At 45.0% G+C, this 17,847-nt stretch overlaps 1 protein-coding gene across 1 annotated transcript in view; it reads right to left on the bottom strand.

Annotated features, from left to right (window-relative positions):
* XYLT1 (xylosyltransferase 1) overlaps window positions 1-17,847 on the bottom strand; it is a 194,038-nt gene that overhangs the window by 31,795 nt on the left and 144,396 nt on the right. The window contains exons 5-6 of the mRNA XM_060284435.1: window positions 16,669-16,749; window positions 1,834-2,050 (exon numbers count right to left, since the gene is read on the bottom strand). Of these exons, the coding sequence (XP_060140418.1) occupies window positions 1,834-2,050; window positions 16,669-16,749 (298 nt within the window). The remainder of the gene's footprint in view (window positions 1-1,833; window positions 2,051-16,668; window positions 16,750-17,847) is intronic.

Here is a 17,847-nt window from a genome sequence, read left to right on the forward strand (position 1 = left end):
CAGCTGCCCTTCTTATGATGTTAAATGACATGCCTGTGAACCTGCATTTTAAGCTTGAATTGTCTACAAGCCCAGAGAGGCACATATTCTCCATCAAGCAGTGGGGGAAAGTACCCAATTATCGATTGCCCTGTGTCCTTTTGTAATGATACAGAAATTCCCTGCAAGATAATGGATGAGGAGGTTATCAGACTTGACAGAAAAGGTGATTTTTGCTGAAATAGGATTAAAAGCTGATTACTTAACATGTGTGCAGAATAGCAAAACCTGGCCCAGTGATGACAAGCCCATCATCCCTCAGGATTGAAGTGGGCAGTCAGCCTTACTCAGAGCTTGGCCTTGTCCCAGACGTCGGTAAGGGATGTGGAAACCATCAAATGAGTTGCACTGACTTGTCTGGCCTAGAAACACACAATCTGAGTGGTCCAGAGATGGGGCACAGCCAGGAATGGTGGGACATTCATGGGAGGTGTTGCAGGCTCAATAGAAACAGAACCAGCTCTGGAATTTTCTGAAGTTGGAAATTAGGGTGAAAGTGAACTGGAGGTCAGGGAGCTAATCTAGAATCTCTCAGTCCAGGTCTGATAAGAAGGCCACTGGCGTGCCAGGGGCAACACTTCAGCACTGAGTCCCTACCCATTTCCAGATGGGGCTGGTGCTGTTTCAGAATACCCTGCAATCTTACACAATAGAACTTCTGAAATGGACTGAATGTTTGTGTCCCCCCAAAATTCATAGTTTGAAATCCTAACCCCCAATGTGACAGTGTGAGGAGGTGGTGTCTTTGGGAGGTGATTAAATCATGAGGGTGGGGTCCTCATGAATGGGATTAGTGCCCTTATAAAGGGGACCCTCACCCCTTCTGTCATGTGAGGACACAGCAAGGACTGTCAGTAGTCAGCCTGCAACCCAGAAGAGGGATCTCACCTGACCATGCTGGCACCCTGATCAAGGACTTCTAGCCTCCAAAACTATAAGTACATCCATTTTATTGTATTTTGTTTTAGCACCCTGAACTAAGACAGTTTCCCATCCTGAGGTCTGAAAAGTGGTGACAGACTTCCCAGAGCTTTTCAAATACTTCCAAAAGCCGACAGGAAATGCCGAGTCCCAAGCATTTGGACACAGTGACTGTCAATGCAGGGAGCTAGTGCAAACGCAACAGAAGCCCTGGCTTTGGGATCACTGGAATTTCTGGTGTGACTGATGAGGCCAAAACTACTGTCTGTCAGGGAATGATAGAATACTATTCAAAATTAGAAAAGGAATTCTTGGTGTTGAAAAGTTATTACAGGATTGGTAAATGTGGAGGATCTGTCAATAGTTGATGTGGGTGTTTCCTGAAAAAGCCAGCATATACAGTTGTGCAGGTTACACACTGCACAATTCTAGGGGGCACCATTGCTATTGTAGGTATGAGAGCTTTGTATTTATATAAATAACAGTTTTCTGAAAAATGGCAATAAAGTGTCTTGTTCTAACAAAATCAGTATATGGTGATGGTTTTATGACCAATGGGAGCCAAGTGTCTTGAGGAAGAACTGCCTTTCTTACTTTACATCTTTAACGATGTTGTCTAGATTGCTGGTGGCAGCATTATGCATCTACTCCATACAACCTCTATGTAGACTGGAGGGGACCAGGGGCCCTGCTGTGACAGCAAGGTCCCTGGTAGCCAAAACAGTTCCCCATCTTCCTCTGGATGTTTGGAGGACAACGTATTGAACCCTGCGTGGCTTTGCCAAAAATTCAGCAAAAAATTCAGCATCCACTTTGCTCCAAAGGCTAGAGCCAACCCCTACCTTTCTCAGGGATTTTTTCCTGGATACTCACCTCTGCAGGAAGCAGGGTGTAGGAGTAGAATTGCTTCATTTTGGTCACCAGATCGTCTGTGGAGAACGTCACATACTCAACAAACTTCCGGTTTAGCAGGAACCAATCTGAGCCGCCATCCACGGCAATGCCCTCTGGGATCCGCCGGTCCCCCAGGCGCCACATGTGGGCATCACACTCCAGAAAGAGCCGGTCCAGGCCCTGTTTCCGGATGAACCTGGGCAAGACAAAGTAGTGCTTAGCCCTGAAAGAGCGCCACCTAGAGTCCAAATGAAATGGCACAGTCTCGGCAATAAAGGCATTTATTGAGTACTTACTGTGTGCTAGATACTGAGCTAGGGGCTCTGTGTGTAGTTTTTCACTTGATCTTCACAAGTGAGGCTGGTGTCTATAACCCTATGAGGTAGGTACTATTATTATGCCCATTTTACAGATGAGGACACAGAAGCTTAGAGAGCTTAGGAGACTTGCCCACCCAGCACAATTAGATGCACACTGCCCACCAGCACAATGATCATCTGCTACATCTGCTTCCTCTTTAGAGAACTTCTGAAATCACCTTTTCATGCCATGGACGCCTTGGCAGTTTGGTGAATACAGCCTAGGGACCCTCATCTCAGAATAATGCTTTTATTTTTTTAATTTATTTTTAAAAATTAATTAATTAGTAAATTAAGTATAGTTGATTTACAATATAGTGTTAGTTTCAGGTGTACAGCAAAGTGATTCATATATATATATATATATATACACACACACACATATATATATATACACATATATATATTTCAGATTCTTTTCTTTTGTAGCTTATTACAGGATATTGAATATAGTTCCCTGTGCTATACAGTAAATCCTTGTTGTTCATCTGTTTTATATATAGCAGTGTGTATCTGTTAATCCCATACTCCCAATTTATCCCATTGCAGAATAATGCTTTTAAATGCATACAACAAAAATACACAGGGTTACAAAATATGTTCACAAACACCAAAGTGATGATATAGTAATTTACATGATTCTTGATTCACACATTAAAATGAGTATTACAAAATATTTTTTAAAACACCACATTTATGATAATTACATGTGTTTCCTTTTTAACACATTTAATCACAAGGTCTTGTAGTAGGTCTAAAAACTACTGTAATTTTGAAGAAGAGGTGAGCATATATGACATTTAGAAGTGGATGCCTCAATTATAACGCGATTTGAAAATATGTGATTCCTGGGCCTTTCCTGGCGGTTCAGTGGTTAAGACTCCACGCTTCCAATGCAGGGAGCATGTGTTCGATCCCTGGTTAGGGAACTAAGATCCAATATGTCATGTGGCATGGCCAAAAAAAAAAAAGTGATTCCTAACAGTAACTGCTAATACTGTGGTGGTTTGTTACCCTACATTTTGCCTACATTTAGCTAGATTTCAGTTAGAGTTTAGTGAAAATTAAGATCATTTTCTTCCTATTCAAAGTCACAGACCCCTGAATTCTATCCATGAACCTCAGATTAATAACTCCTGCTCTAGGACACACACACACACACACACACACACACACACACACACACTCTCTCTCTCTCTCTCTCTCTCTCTCTCTCTCTCTCGGGATTCTGCAAGCCAGGCAAGGTGGAACTGGCATTTCCTAATTTGTAGATGCAGAAATCAAAGGTCAAAGAGCTGGTAAGGGGGGTGTGTCGGGAGGGTAGACAGAACTAGGGCCAAACTCTCTGGCCAAAACTCTCAGTTCATTTGCAGTTAGCACTAACTTCGCACCTACTATGTGCCAGGCATGTGCTGGCCTTGAGGCAAGGAGAAGTGAGGATGGTCCCTCCTCCTCAGGAGCTGGTTATCTCGTTGGGAGTTTATAGTCTACAGGTCTCCCCACCCAGCGATCCTGCTGCCCCTCCAGCTCATACGACATAAAATCAACCATTTTAAAGCATACAATTCAATGGCATTCGTTCATTCACGAGGTTGTGCAATCGTCATCTCTAGTTTCAAAATATTTTGTCACCCCCAAAGGAGACCCCCATCCTCATCAGCAGTTGCTTCCCATTCCCCCTTCCCTCCAGTCCCTGGCAATCCATCTATGGATTTTCCTACTCTGCATATTTCTTATAGAGAGAATCACACAAGTTGTAGTCTCTTCCACTTAGCTTCGTGTTTTCAGGGGTCCTCCACATTGTAGCAAATAACGGGGCTTCATTCCCTTGTTTCTGTCTGCCCAGCATCCATTGTCTGGGAACCACACCTTGACTTTATTTTGGACACTTGCTCACCCTCAACTCTCAGTTCACTTGGCTTGCCTCACCCCCAGCACCAGGGGTGGGAACACGACTCAGCCTGGTCAATCAGAGTATTCCACCCGCTTGGCTGCCATAATTGCTTCCTGGATGCGCACGCACCTCAAGCTGAGTCTGAGACTAGGTTCCGGAGTTTTGCTGGAAATACTAGGAAGGAGAGCTTTTCTAGGGGATTTTTTTCTGGAAGAATGCAAGCTGAGGGCTGCTGACAGCCATCTTGTCACCATGAGTACAGAGGTTGTCTGATCATGAAGGTAACATAGAAGAGAAGACAAAAAAAGAGAGATGGAGAATGGGAGGGAGGGAGGGAGGAAGTAAGGGAGGGGGAGAGGCAGACAGACAAGGCCTTGATGACTTTGCTTGAGACCCTGGATCCTGCTATACCCGATTCACCCCCAGACTTGTCAGTAAAGTGCGTAAGGCATTTTAAGATGGGATTCCGTGACTTGCAATTGAAAGGGTCCTGACTAATACATTCCTGAATGATTTCACCTTTATCATTACCGTGATGAATGCAAATGTTCTTAGGCTCCAGATAGGGCAGGTAGCCATGGCTGTGGCACATTAATGCCACCTCTTCCACTAGAGCAGGCTGCATCCCCCACTGTGTGTCTAGAGGTCTTTGTGCCTCCACGGCAGACCTCATCTCTGTCTTCACATTAGAGTTACCTGTCTCCTCTGAGGTAGATGCTGTGCTCACTAGAACTGATCTTGGCTTCCTCCTTTCTGCCTACCTTACAGGTCCTGGAAGAGTGCAAGGCATCTGCTCAGGAAAGGTCTATGGTGATGACCAGACGTCAGAGCACAGAAGCTGAAGACAGTCCCACCCTGTTGGTCATGCTGGATTCTACAAAGAATCTCTCCCATTGGGCCTCCCACAAATCCACCAAAGGGAACTGCCTGAAACCTCACTAATAAACCCACATCCCTAGCATTTTCTTCTGCATAAATAGAGGACCTGCTTCTTGACGTTGGTCACTCACTGAGCACGATGGTGTAATATATTTAATTCTTAACCAAACTGATGCTAGTGTAATAAAAGTGGTGACAACAATGATGCTGGTGGTGAACGGACTTAATTCTGCTAAAATGTGCTTTTCATCTACATTGCAATGTGGCTCTACCAGTAACCAGCTGGGTGAATTTGGAAAATGATGACCTTGACTCAGTTTCCCCCATGGGAAACTGACAAAGTTGGGCTAGGTCTAGGTTATAAAATTAAATGTCTACAGGGGTCAGACAAATAATATAAGTTTGTGAGGGGGGCTTAGTATAAGATAACGGGGTAGGTGGAGTCAGCAAAGACGTAGAGACTGCATTTTCTGAAAAGCACTCAAATCCCTTAAAAAAAGCATTTCTGGCTAAATAAGACATATCTCTAGGCTGACTCCAGCCCACAGGCCACCAGTCATAATAACGCTGGGTTAGGTAATCTCTAGGGTACTTTCCAGCTGTGACATTCTCTAAGTCCCTCCGTTATACTCAGCAAGAGGTGTGGGGCAAGCATTAGACGGACGCATGGGAGCCCAGAGAAGGCTGACAGCTTTTCTGAGGATACAAACAAGGGCAGAAGCCGACCAGAAGACCCACGTGTCCAGCATCCCTGGCCCTGTTCTTTCCCTAACACACCTTTCCTAGTGCAAAATCCAAGTTCGTTAGCAAAGCCATGTTCTCTCTGGGGAGCGACCTGGTGAAGGGTTTTCAATACACTCACCACAGCACTCTGACACCAAACTTGGCTCTAACAGACCCACTGAAGGAAGCCGAAGAGTCTGCGGAAATAAAATCCTACCTCGACTCTGGCTGGTGCCAATTATATGATAATGTCCAGTGGGCACACTTAACTGTGTTTAAAACTTTAAATTTGACATACTCTATATCAAAACTTACATGGTAATCAAGACCAACTGAGAATAAGAGAGAGAGAGAGAAGAAATACAGGTGGGACGACTTGCAGAATTTTTCTTTCCGTGGAGCAGCCTTTTAATTTCATGTTCCATTAGATGGGATAACAGCATCATCTTGCAATTTTAATGTGATGACCCGGACCGCAATATCCAAATACAATATTTATGCAGTGATCTCCAAAATGAAATATTCACGGGGTTGGGAGGTTGGCCGCTGTATTGACTGCCTTCAAAAACTGATAAGCTGCAAACACATGCTTTGGTTAATTATGAGTAAACAGGGACCACAGATTGCCTAGGTATCAGAAAGGGGCTACCAGGAACTTAGGTCTGGACTCAGATAAGGTGGCAGACGCCCAGAGTCTGGGTATCTAGCAGGCGAAAAGAATCAGCTGTTTCAACAGTGATTTGCTTTTTATTCTTCCCTGTGGATTTACTATAACTTGAAAAGGTAAAGGTCGGAAACCATAGTAAGTCTGTGAACACCCGGGTGAGTCTTGTCATCAACGCTGGCTCACCAGGAAAAGGTGCACGGCTCTCTCACCTGAGGGATGGAGGGAAGATTTGCAGCAATGGACCCAATTCACAGAAGGTGACCAGTGATGCTGCCCTCCCTTCAGTTTTGTTTCCAGTTGACCTGGTTACCTGGTAGAACTGGGCTCAACAGGTGATACCATAGAAGAGCAGACATGCAGAGGATCTGGTACCGATGCTGTCTCTGCTTTCACTGAGAAGTGGGGCTGGCTTAACTTCTCTGAATGCCAGTTTCCTCACCTGTAGGATGAGCTCCACGACACCTGTCCTAACAAGTTCCCAAATCAGCTGCAAAATTGTGATGGGTGACTGTTTACAAAGGTCCTTGCAAAGTAAGCACTCTTCACCCAAGCAATGGGCTGACCCAACCATCAGTTCTTTTTTTTCATAGAGACACCATCCCTCCCCAATCCTCCTTTGGTGTTTTATTTTTCTCCATAGCACTTTTCACTTTCTAATATAATATACAAGGTATTTATTTAGTTTATTGCCTATTTCTACTACTGGATGTAAGCCCCAAGAGGGCAGAGATTTTGATCACCTCTGTATTCTACTACAGTGCCTAACATACAGCCAGTGCCCAATAAATATTTGTTGAGTGAATGAATGAAGGGAACAGTAACAGCCACGTCTGTCAGGCAATCAGGAGGTAGCTGCCATTACTTAGCCAGGTATCAGATTTTTCTAACACACGTTCGACAGACAAAGGAACTGAATCACAGGAAGGTTAAGTAATTTCTCCAAAGTCACGCAGCTAACAGGCCTAGACGTGAATCCAGGTCTGGATGAATCCAATGCACATGCTTAACTACGCTGCCATTTTTCATCTCAATTCGCCAGGGTCCCTCCAAAAGGACCCAAATGAAGGATCTGAGAACTTCTATTTCCTCAAAAAGACAATGCCCGGAAATGAGTGAACCAAGAGAAAACGGCTCATTGCTGGTTGGAAGAGGCTTTCAGCCAGTCCTCACAAGGGCTTCTGTCTTCAGAACAGGTTACTTGAGGGCAAACGTGGTATCGTTTGCATTTGGTTTTACCTCCTGGGCTCTCAGGGATGGTTTGCCTCCCTGAGATTTTTCTCTACTGTCACGATATGGGACAAAGTCAGAGCTAAATATGCTTCGACTAGGATGTCACAAGGACCAAATCTACTCAGTTGGGCATCAAAGGAAATCAGATGGAGGATGGCAAGGGGTCCTGAATCTCCCCCGTGGGATAAGAGGTCAGTTAAGAAAGTAACTGTAGCCTTTGGAAATGGCCTCAGAAAGGGCAGACAATGAAGAAGTCTCTCGATTCAGTTAATCCCCTGGCTACAATCTCGGTATATTCATCAAGTGTGGAATTATTCCAGAACTGTCTTGTCCTGTAATGAATTCTGAAAGGAAGAACACTGCCCCTCAGATTTTACAGCACGTTTGAGCAAGAAGGAATCTCAGCAATCAGCGAACATAACTAATTTTACAGATAAAAAACCCCAACACACCGAGACTCAGAAAGGACGTGTGATCCAAAGTCACACAGCCTAGAAAAATATTTTCTCTTCTTCTATTTCTCTCTCCAGCGATCTCCCACTGAACCCAGATTACTCCTTTAGCCTAAGTACAACCTAAGCATTTTAGTTTAAAAATAAAGTCACGGAACAAAGCATGCAAACACAATGTATGGAATCAGCCAGCTATGTGAATGGACTCACACAAAACAGCCATGTCACACAGGCGCCAAACTTTGGGCTCTGGAGCCAGAATATTTGGTACAAGTCCTGGATTTGCCACTAACCTTGGGCGACCTGAACATGGATGCCTCAGCTTCTTACATGGAAACTGGCGATCGTCATAATATCTGCCTCAGAGAGTTTAAGTGAGATTATATTATATATGGAGAGGGCTTAGCGTAGTGCTCGGCACTTAGTAAGTGCTCAATAAGTGTTCACCAAGATACTTAACTTTTTCCCTCATCAAGCCAGGAAATTAAAACTTCTATCTGTCCTCTTCTCTGTTCTGGGATTTGGTAGACAGGCATGTGTAGGGCACCTCCACAGCTAAGGAGAAACCCTTTATGCTCTGAGAAGAATGCCTTTTCAGCACCAAGGACAGAAGCCCCAAAGCCCTCACAGCGCACCCATGTCCTGCAATTATTTTAGTTCAGCAATGCCCATGGCTGTGGTGGTAGAGGGTGACAAGCAACACGGGCACCCTGATTCTGTCTGAGAACCACAAATTACAAAACCCTCCCATCTTTCCAAGGCACAAGTCAGTGAGGATTCAGGTCACTGGGTTCCTAGTTTGGCAGCTCCACGGGCTCTGCTGGCCATTTCTCACATGTCCAGTGTGGGTTATGCCCCTTCCCAAGATGGGCTGGAGTCAGCTGTCAGGCCTCAACTCTGCAGTAGTTGGAAGAGAAAAGGGGCTCGGGGTATTTGCTCATTCAGCAACTCTCCAAGTCTCTGTGCTGAGAATATGGTTGTGAAGAAGACAGACATCATCCCTACCCTCTCTCTTCTAAGATGAAAAATAAAACCATAATATTTACCATTTATTGAGCACTTGCTACTTTCTAGGTCCTGTTCCTAGTGCTTAACATATATTCTCTCATTTAATCTTCATCACAATCCTACGAGGGTTCATTTTCCAAATGAAGGAACAAAGACACAGAAAGGTTAACTAATTTTCCCAAGGCTACACAGTTGGTTGGTGGCAAGGAAGGGATTCACACCTTAGCAGTCAGGCTCTGGATTCCACACTCTTAGCCACAAGACTATAACACTACTCTAGTAAATAGGTAAGTAGTCATAAACAGCTATGAAACACATGCATATGTAACTAGATGTTTGTGATAAGTGTTATACAGGACTTAGAGTGCAATGACAAAATAAAGAGACAGGGACTTAATTAGTGGAGACTATTGGGGAAGACTCTGCTGAAGAGGTGGCACTGACAAGAAGCATGAGAAGGAACCAGTCATCTGAAGAATTCTGGGGAAGAGCTTCATAGGAGACAGAAATAGTGTGTGCAAGAGCCCAAATGAATGAAAAGAAGCTAACGTGGTAGGAGTGGAAGCTACAGGGAGAAGCTCAGCTTCACTACCTCACACCAGAGCAGACCAGTCACAGGAGAGGCAGACTCTGACCTGATTGGTGGAAGGAATGTATTAGCCGTAAGTACATGTGGCCTGGACACGGCAGGAAACTCCACAATGAACATACTTAGGGAAATGGTATAGCACGGTGGCTAGGAATGTAGACTCTGGAGCCAGACTGCCAGGGTTCGAGTCTCTTTCCCCGTTCCCAAGCTGTGTGTTGTTTAATCTCTCTAGCCTCAGTGTCCCTATCTGGAAAATGGGCATGATAATGACTGCACTTACACCACGGGATTGTTGTGAAAATTGAAAGAATTAATATCTCTAAGGCATTTGGGACAGTCTCTGGAACACAGTAAACTCTATCATTACACATGCCCTGGGCAAAGAAAGCTGACTTGGTTTTGACATTCAGGAATGGAAAAAAACCCAGCCTGAGCAGAAATGCAGAGTTAGGGGCCCAAATCCTGGAACTGAGAATCCCAGGCTTGGTGGCCCATGCTCTTCACATGGGCCCCAATCAGCTTGCACCTCCCAGAGTCTAAAGGTCCATTGAGGGCTAACTGATTTTCCCTATTTCACACATATTTATAAACAAAGTCTACTGCCTTCTGTTCTTATTGTAAAAGTAAAGGGGGCTTCCCTGGTGGCGCAGTGGTTGAGAGTCCGCCTGCCGATGCAGGGGGCGCGGGTTCTGGGAAGATCCCACGTGCCACGGAGCGGCTGGGCCCGTGAGCCATGGTCGCTGAGCCTGCGCATCTGGAGCCTGTGCTCCACAGCAGGAGAGGCCACAACAGTGAGAGGCCCGTGTATCGCAAAAAAAAAAAAAATAACGCAGTTCCTCCATAAAAGGCATGGAACACAAAAAGAAAGAAAAGAAGGAAATAAAAAATCATGCTCTACGTCTCAGAGATGACACTGCACATATCGTCCTTCTAGCCTTTGGTCCACCTTTGACATGTATTGTTTTGAAAAAAGAAAAGATTGAAAGTCGACCTCAAAACTCATACGGAGGCCCACAGAGCGTCTGTGTACACAGCCTTGTATGGGTGCCCGTGTGATGCTAAGCTTTATTTTGACATGGCTACCATAACTGGATTAAATAAAGTGAACATGCAAACAGGGATAAACTCACCGGTTGGGTTTAAGAAAAGCAAGAGGGAAATGCAATCTGCTTTCCCCATTGGAGATGAGATATTAGTTACCTCCTCCCATCAATCATGGTACTAGGAGACAGATGGGGAGAGAGCTCTTCTCCTGATAAGCAAGTTGGCACCAAAGGGCCTCCTGAAAGCAGATTTGCTTGGAGGAGGTTCCTGGCCAGGCTCTCGATGGATTTGACAGCTTTCGGTTAAACAATTGCCTATTTATACATCAAGAGAGGTTTGGGCCTGAAGATTAGTTCAATGTCAGAGAGAAGAAGCTGCTGAAGCTGCTTTAGCTGCCATTCTGGTGCCCAGCGAGGGACTGCCGCCTCTAGCAGGGGGGGCCCGGACCAGGGAACAGGAAGAAACTTGTTTATGCCACTTCTGACCTGAGGGCTGGGACCCCTCCTAGCTTCCTTCTGGTCTAGTCTTCCTACATTTGAAATGCTAGCTGTTTCTCTAAGAGTTGTAGAAAGTGTTTTGAAAACATTAATCACGTGTATATATACCATCTTCAAGGCTTTTCCACTGTTGTCACCATCACCACTATCAACATCACCACCATCATCAACTTCATATGCGTAACTAACTATTCCAAGAGCTTACTCACATATTCACTCACTTAATTCTTGCAGCAATTCTATGAGATTGGTTTTATTATCATGATTCCCGTTTTACAGATGAGGAAACTGAAGCACAAGTGATGGATGTAACTTACCCAAGGCCACACACCTAGTGAGTGCTCAGCATACGAACGCTGGCAGTCGGGGTCCAGGACCCAGATTCTTAACTGCCATGCTATAGGTTTTATGACGTCTGTATGAGACTTTCCTTAATATTTCTTTTCTAAACCAACTTTAGATAGCTTCAACTGTCTTCTTTTAAACTTAGTCTTATTCTAAGCATCATGTCCATTAAATCATCGATTAGATGGCTAATTATATAAATTTTCGTTGATATACATAAAATCAGTACTAACTCTCCCATGATGCCCATTCGTGAACACCCCAAAATAATCTCACATATCACTGGTGGACTGTGAACACACTTTGGGACAGGGTGACTCTAGAAAGCAGGGGGAGGACTGATTTTCCTCTCTTGCTCCTTTACAAATGATTCTGCTTAAAATCAGCAGAGCTTTGCTCTTTCATCCACACACTCCAAGAACTGAAAACAACAGGTCCTCTCAGATGCAGTCACTAATCATGGGGGGATAAAAGTCAGACCTAACCAGACTCCAATGCCAGCCGTGTGGAACCCTGAGCAAGTTAAACCAACTCTGCAAGCCTCAGTTGTACTCTTTAAAAGAGGATAACACCACTCGAAAGCGCCTGGCTCGGCACTTCCTGTGGTCAGCGAGGATACTCAGTCCTCCACAATCCCCACATCACTGTCCGGATCTTATAAAGAAGAGGACATGAAGACATGGAGAGCCAAAGCCATTTGTCAAAGTCCCCTGGCTGCCATACGGCAGAGCTGGCATTTTGGCACAGATGTCTGGACTCCATTGCCCATGCTCTTACCACCACACCACACTCTGCCCCAGGGCTAAGCACTGGGGCCCTGGTGACCTTGAATTATTTGGAGAACTTAGACCAATCAAGGCCGGAAAATTCCCAGAGGAAACTATTCCGGCTGGGAATGAGGGAAATGATTTTCCCTTTCCATCTCCCTGTAAGGGGCCTGTCCCTACACACTGAGCTTTGATCAGGCTGCCGAGATTTGGGAAACTTCTCCGATACTCCCCGAGCAGAACCCAGGAGTTCCTGGGGATGTTTGCCAAGACCTGCTTACTAAGGGCACTTACTTCTTTTAGCCCTGCAGAGGTTATCTGGGAAACTGATAATTGTGCTATATGTCTTTCAATATATCTAGCTACATTTTTGGAGGAAAGCAAGGAAATACAGTGAACACAACACTCCCCTTGATTTAATTATAGGAACAGTCAGGACCAATTTGGCAGTTATTAAAGTACCAGTTTGCCTTTATGCCATCTCTTAGCAGCGGGAGCTGGAAGTCCAAATTGGCTGCTAAAGGCTGAAGTTGGGGACAGGAAGGTCAAAACTGCTATTAGGAACCACGTGGAATTAAAAACTAAGGCGCCCTGTGGCCTATTTGGTATCTCACTGCTTGCTTTTGTCCCTCTCCATCTCTCTGTCTTTTAAACTCTCTTCCTCTGTCACACTGTCTGGTCCCGAAGCATGAAGCATCAGAATGGGAAGGCATTTGGAGATCATGTCATTCAACTACGTTGTTTTTCAAAGGGAGAAAATGAAGCCCAGAGAAGCAGAGTGGCTGCCTCAAAGCCACCCAGCATATTGGAGGAAAGCAGGACCAGAACACAGACAGGCTGCATCATGCAGGGATTTGAGCTTGGGCTCTGGGGACACACTCACTTAGGTTTGAGCCCTAACCCTGCCCTAGTTGCGTGAGCTTAAGCAAGTTACTTCACCTCTCTGAGTCTCAGTTACCTTATCAGTAAAATGAGGCTAATACGTTGAGGAGGGTCGCCGTCTGGAGCCAGAAAATTAAACACAAAGGGAAAGAGAACAGAAGTTAATGGGTGGGGGTGGTCAAAAGGTACAAACTTTCAGTTATAAAATAAGTAAGTTCTGGGGATGTAACGTACGGCACGGTGACTACAGTTAATAATACTGTGTTGTACATGTTTGAAATTTGCTATGATCTTAAAAGTTCTTATCACGAGAAAAAAGATTGTAACTATGGGTGGTGATGGATATTAACTAGACTTATTGTGGTGGTCATTTTACAATATATACATATATTGAATTGTTATATCACTTACTTGAAACTAACATAATATGTCGGTTATATATTAATTAAAAAAAAAGATTCTTGCCAGTGAACTACTTGGCTATTTGATGTGATGTGTTTATTTTACTTTAACCCTCTCCAGAAATAATAAGAAATAATTAAGCAGCCAGCAAAAAAAAAAAAAAAGAATTAACAGGGTCTGGGCTTGGTGATATCATTTGAACTGCTTGATTCAGCTATGCCTGAAGTCAGATACTAATGTTTTAGTTGCATCACCCAATAACTTCCCTTACTACCCTTTAAGCGAGTTTGAGCTGAGTTTCTGTCACTTCCCACCAAAAAAGGGTCCTTCCTAACATGCCATCAGTGCAGAGCCAGAGCGAAGCCCCACTCAGGCTGCGCCCGTGGGAGACATGAGGGAAGATGGGCGTGGCTAGGTTTGTTCACTCAGCAGGTGAGGCCTCAACTGACAAAGAGGAGAAAGTCACCGTCGACGGCTCATTTTACTACTGAATTAATTCTAAATTCATCTCCTGAATTCATCTAAGTGAGAGAAGCCCAGCTGAGGACTCATGCATGAGTGTTGGAACTTGTGAGCTGTTTTGTCCAGAGAGCGTTGGGTTTTAGGGTTTTAGAGGGAGATGCAAGCAACAACTCCTTAGCCTGCGTCTTTATCCTGCTGGGCCGTTTGGGTACCACCTGTCAACTGCCGATGCACATCAACTGGACAAGATGTACTCATACACCCAGAGGCACAACTCTGGCCTATACACCATCTATTTATTTCTCCCACCTGCAATATGTGAGTCCAATGTTTATCATGGCAATGACATCATCACTACCACCACCACCACCATCATCATCTCCACAGGGCATTTATGATATGCCAAATGCTTTACATACAACATCTCATTTAATCCTTCCAACAATCTCGTGCGCATAAGTCCATTAATGTTTCCTTTGTACAGATAAGGGAACCGGCTCAGAGAGGTTAAGTCACCAGTCCAGTGAAACACAGACAGGACGTGGTGGATCAGAACTTCAACCTAGGAGGTATGACCTCAAAACCTCATGATTTTAACCTCTGTGTTGTAGCCAGTTCCTAGCACAGGGCCTGGAAATAGTAGATAGAGAATAAATACTGAGCAGGCTGAAACAACAATACTAGGGTGGATGTAATTCAGACACAAGTCTATCAACTTACAGTGGATTCCTTTCTAACGATATGACTTTGCACAAAACATGTATTATAAGCTACTTGGAAGTGAAGAAGCATCTTCATTCTCTACCTAAGGGTGGGGATACCAATATCTGGTCTAGTTCTGACAACGTACCACCTGCATGGAATCTTGTTCAGCTCTACCCTGCTTCCATGGGCTTTGGGGCCAGAGAATTGGGTTCAAACTCCAGCACTTACCAGCTGTGTGACTTTGGGAAAATCATTTGGGCTCCCAAAGCTCCCCTTTCTTCTCCTGACAAATGGAGATAATAATACGTATTTTTACATTGAGTGACTGGAAGAATAAAGTTGGATCCCGTGCGAAAAGGGCCCAGCAGAGCGATGTGCACTTAGCAGGAACACAGTCCACTATATGTCTGCCATTCTTCTTTATCCACCAGGCCTCTCCAGTGTAGTGGCCAGAACATGCTATGGTAATCTGTGCTCATTTACAGAGCATCTTCAAGTCTGGGGTTAAGTGTAAAGAATGCAGGCTGCCAGTAGGACAGGCCCAATCTGGATATAGACAGCTGGATGCCATCAACGTTAAAATTAAGGAAAATGATACAACCCAAGGATTCTGGGGTTACGTCTTGAAAGCTCAGGAAATGGAGCTCACTGCCTGCTTCTGTCCCTCCGTTCTGTGGATACCTGGGTAAAGGGGATCACAGAAACAGCTAAAATGACACCTCCATCGGCAGTGGCAGAGAACACCTAGAGCAGAGCCGGCAAACTGAAATGCCAACAGGGTGAGGTAGGGGAGAGGGCAGCGACGGCTGCAGCAACCTGCAGAACGTGGGCTTTGTCTAAGAACCAGATCGTAACTTCCACGAGAGAATTCAAGCACAGATGTAGTGGACCTTTGGCTCTTTTAAGATGAGCTGGAAATCTGGAGTTCCCTGGGAAATATTGCTGTTTTTAAATGGGGCTGTTAACTTTCAAATGAAGCACCTGAATTAAACAAGACAAAACCAGCACGAAGGCCAAGGAAAACACATTAACACGCTAAAGGTATCCTGTGAGCTGCCAGATTAAGTTCTGAAGGCAACGCTAGGAAAAGGCTCTAAGATGGCAGAGCGATCCTGGGCAGTGTTTTATGTCCAATGGTGGAGCGGACCCTGTGGTCTCTCCTACAGAGGGTGCTCAAGACTGTGTCCCTTCTGGCTGATCTCTGGCCACGGGGATTTAGGCTCAGTTCAAAGCGGGACTGCAGTGATGCTGTTTGGCTTTGCTCAGTTTAAGTGAGAGAGGCACAACAGATCCAGGTTGGGCTTCTGGTGCCTCCAATCCCTGCCAACATCTTAGGCAGCAAGAGTGAGGCAATGGTGAGGGCGCAGCGCTGGGAGTCGGGATACTTGAGTTCAACTCCATGCTGGTATGAGACTCTTTCCTGCTAGAAGGTAAATTCCATGAGAGTGAGGATTTTGTCTTGTTCTCCTCTAGAAGGGTGCCTGGCACATGCTTGGCACTAAGTGAGTATTTGTTGAATGACTGGCTGACCGAATGAATGATCTGGGGACATCATTTACTTGAACTATGGGCCTCAGTCTTCCTACCAATAAATTGGGTATTAAAATGACTACCCTAGTTTCCTTGAAGGACAGCCATAATGTGATAATGGACTCATGAAAGGGCTTGGGGGAAAAGGTGTAAAGGACTATGACATGATGAGACACATTCACTGTTATCTCTATCCCTGGCTGGCAGGAGACACCATTTCAGATGCTACAAAGAAAGGGCCAAGGCCCATCCACGCCATGCCTCTCTCCCATCCTCAACTTTTCTCTGGCTGCATCAAACCAGCCTAGAAGGAAGCCCCCAAATGATCACTCAGATTTCCATTTCCCTTTTGCACAAGGGTAGGGGGAGGATACACTACCTGGCGTTGTCCCGGCCGTGTGACTTCAAGAAATTCATCTCTCGGTATCGGGAGAGAAATGCCACCAGCTGGTCATTTGTCCTGTGGAAGCAAACCGAGAGGAAAGTCAGGGTCCTCCAGAAATCATGCAGACTTTGTGTCCCGGCTCCTTTCTTTGTCACAGAAACCAGGTCCCCTCCTTCTTTCACACCATGCAGGTAAGGAAGGCATCTTCTTTCATATGTCGCCATCATTGAGCTTACCACAGCATGCTAAAATGGACTGTCTGTCTCTTACATACTCCATATGCTGTGAACTCCTCGAGAATAAGCATAGTACCTTATTTGTTTTGGAATCTCCAGTGCCCAACACTGGGCTTGGCAAACCGTAAGGCATCAGTGAATACTTCAATGCCAGATACAGAGTAACCTCAGGGCCTTTGCACTTGCCGTGCCTGGGAAATTCTACCCCATATCTTTCCATGTCTGCTCTTGTCATCCAGGTCTCCTTTCAAATGTCACCTCTTCAGAGAGGCTTTTTTTTTTTTTTTTTGCTGCCCAACCTAAAGTAGCACCTGCCTCCCCCCACCCCCATCACGTCACTATATTCACAACATGAGCTCATCACCATCTGAAAGAGCTATATTTGCTTACATTAGGACGTAAGCTCTGTGAGGACAGAACCTAATGCAACTCACTCATCACTGGCACATGGTAAGAGGTACATTAATGTCTGTTGGATGAATGGATGACTCAAGGTGAGATGAGTTTAAACTGACTCCTTCAAATGTGTTTTGAGGAATGAATGAGTCAATGAATGGATGAATCCATAACCCCCAGGCTGACTGAGAGAGCTTTAAGAAATATGAAGTGTGATGCAAACGGGTGACATTGTTCCCGGCATTGTTATCCCAGATTTATCGCCATCAATCTCAGCACTAGCGGTGTAGTCACAGCTAATCAGCTTGTGCATACAGCTGTGACAGTACTTAAAAAGGCAGTCACACGGGGTCTCCATCTGCCAGAAACGCGGTTGCCTCTTACGCTGAATAAACCCAAACAGGTAAATGGTGCTGAAGTGACAGCTCCTTTATCATCTGGCTTCTCCACTCAGGCATTTTTACTTAGAAGGAAAGGGTTAACCATTGTTTCAAATTGGGAGAAACGGTGAAGGCGCATCTCTGGGAAGAGAAAGGAGGCT

Source organism: Globicephala melas, chromosome 15 (assembly GCF_963455315.2).
Source record: "Globicephala melas chromosome 15, mGloMel1.2, whole genome shotgun sequence".
In the NCBI taxonomy this organism is placed as follows: domain Eukaryota; kingdom Metazoa; phylum Chordata; class Mammalia; order Artiodactyla; family Delphinidae; genus Globicephala; species Globicephala melas.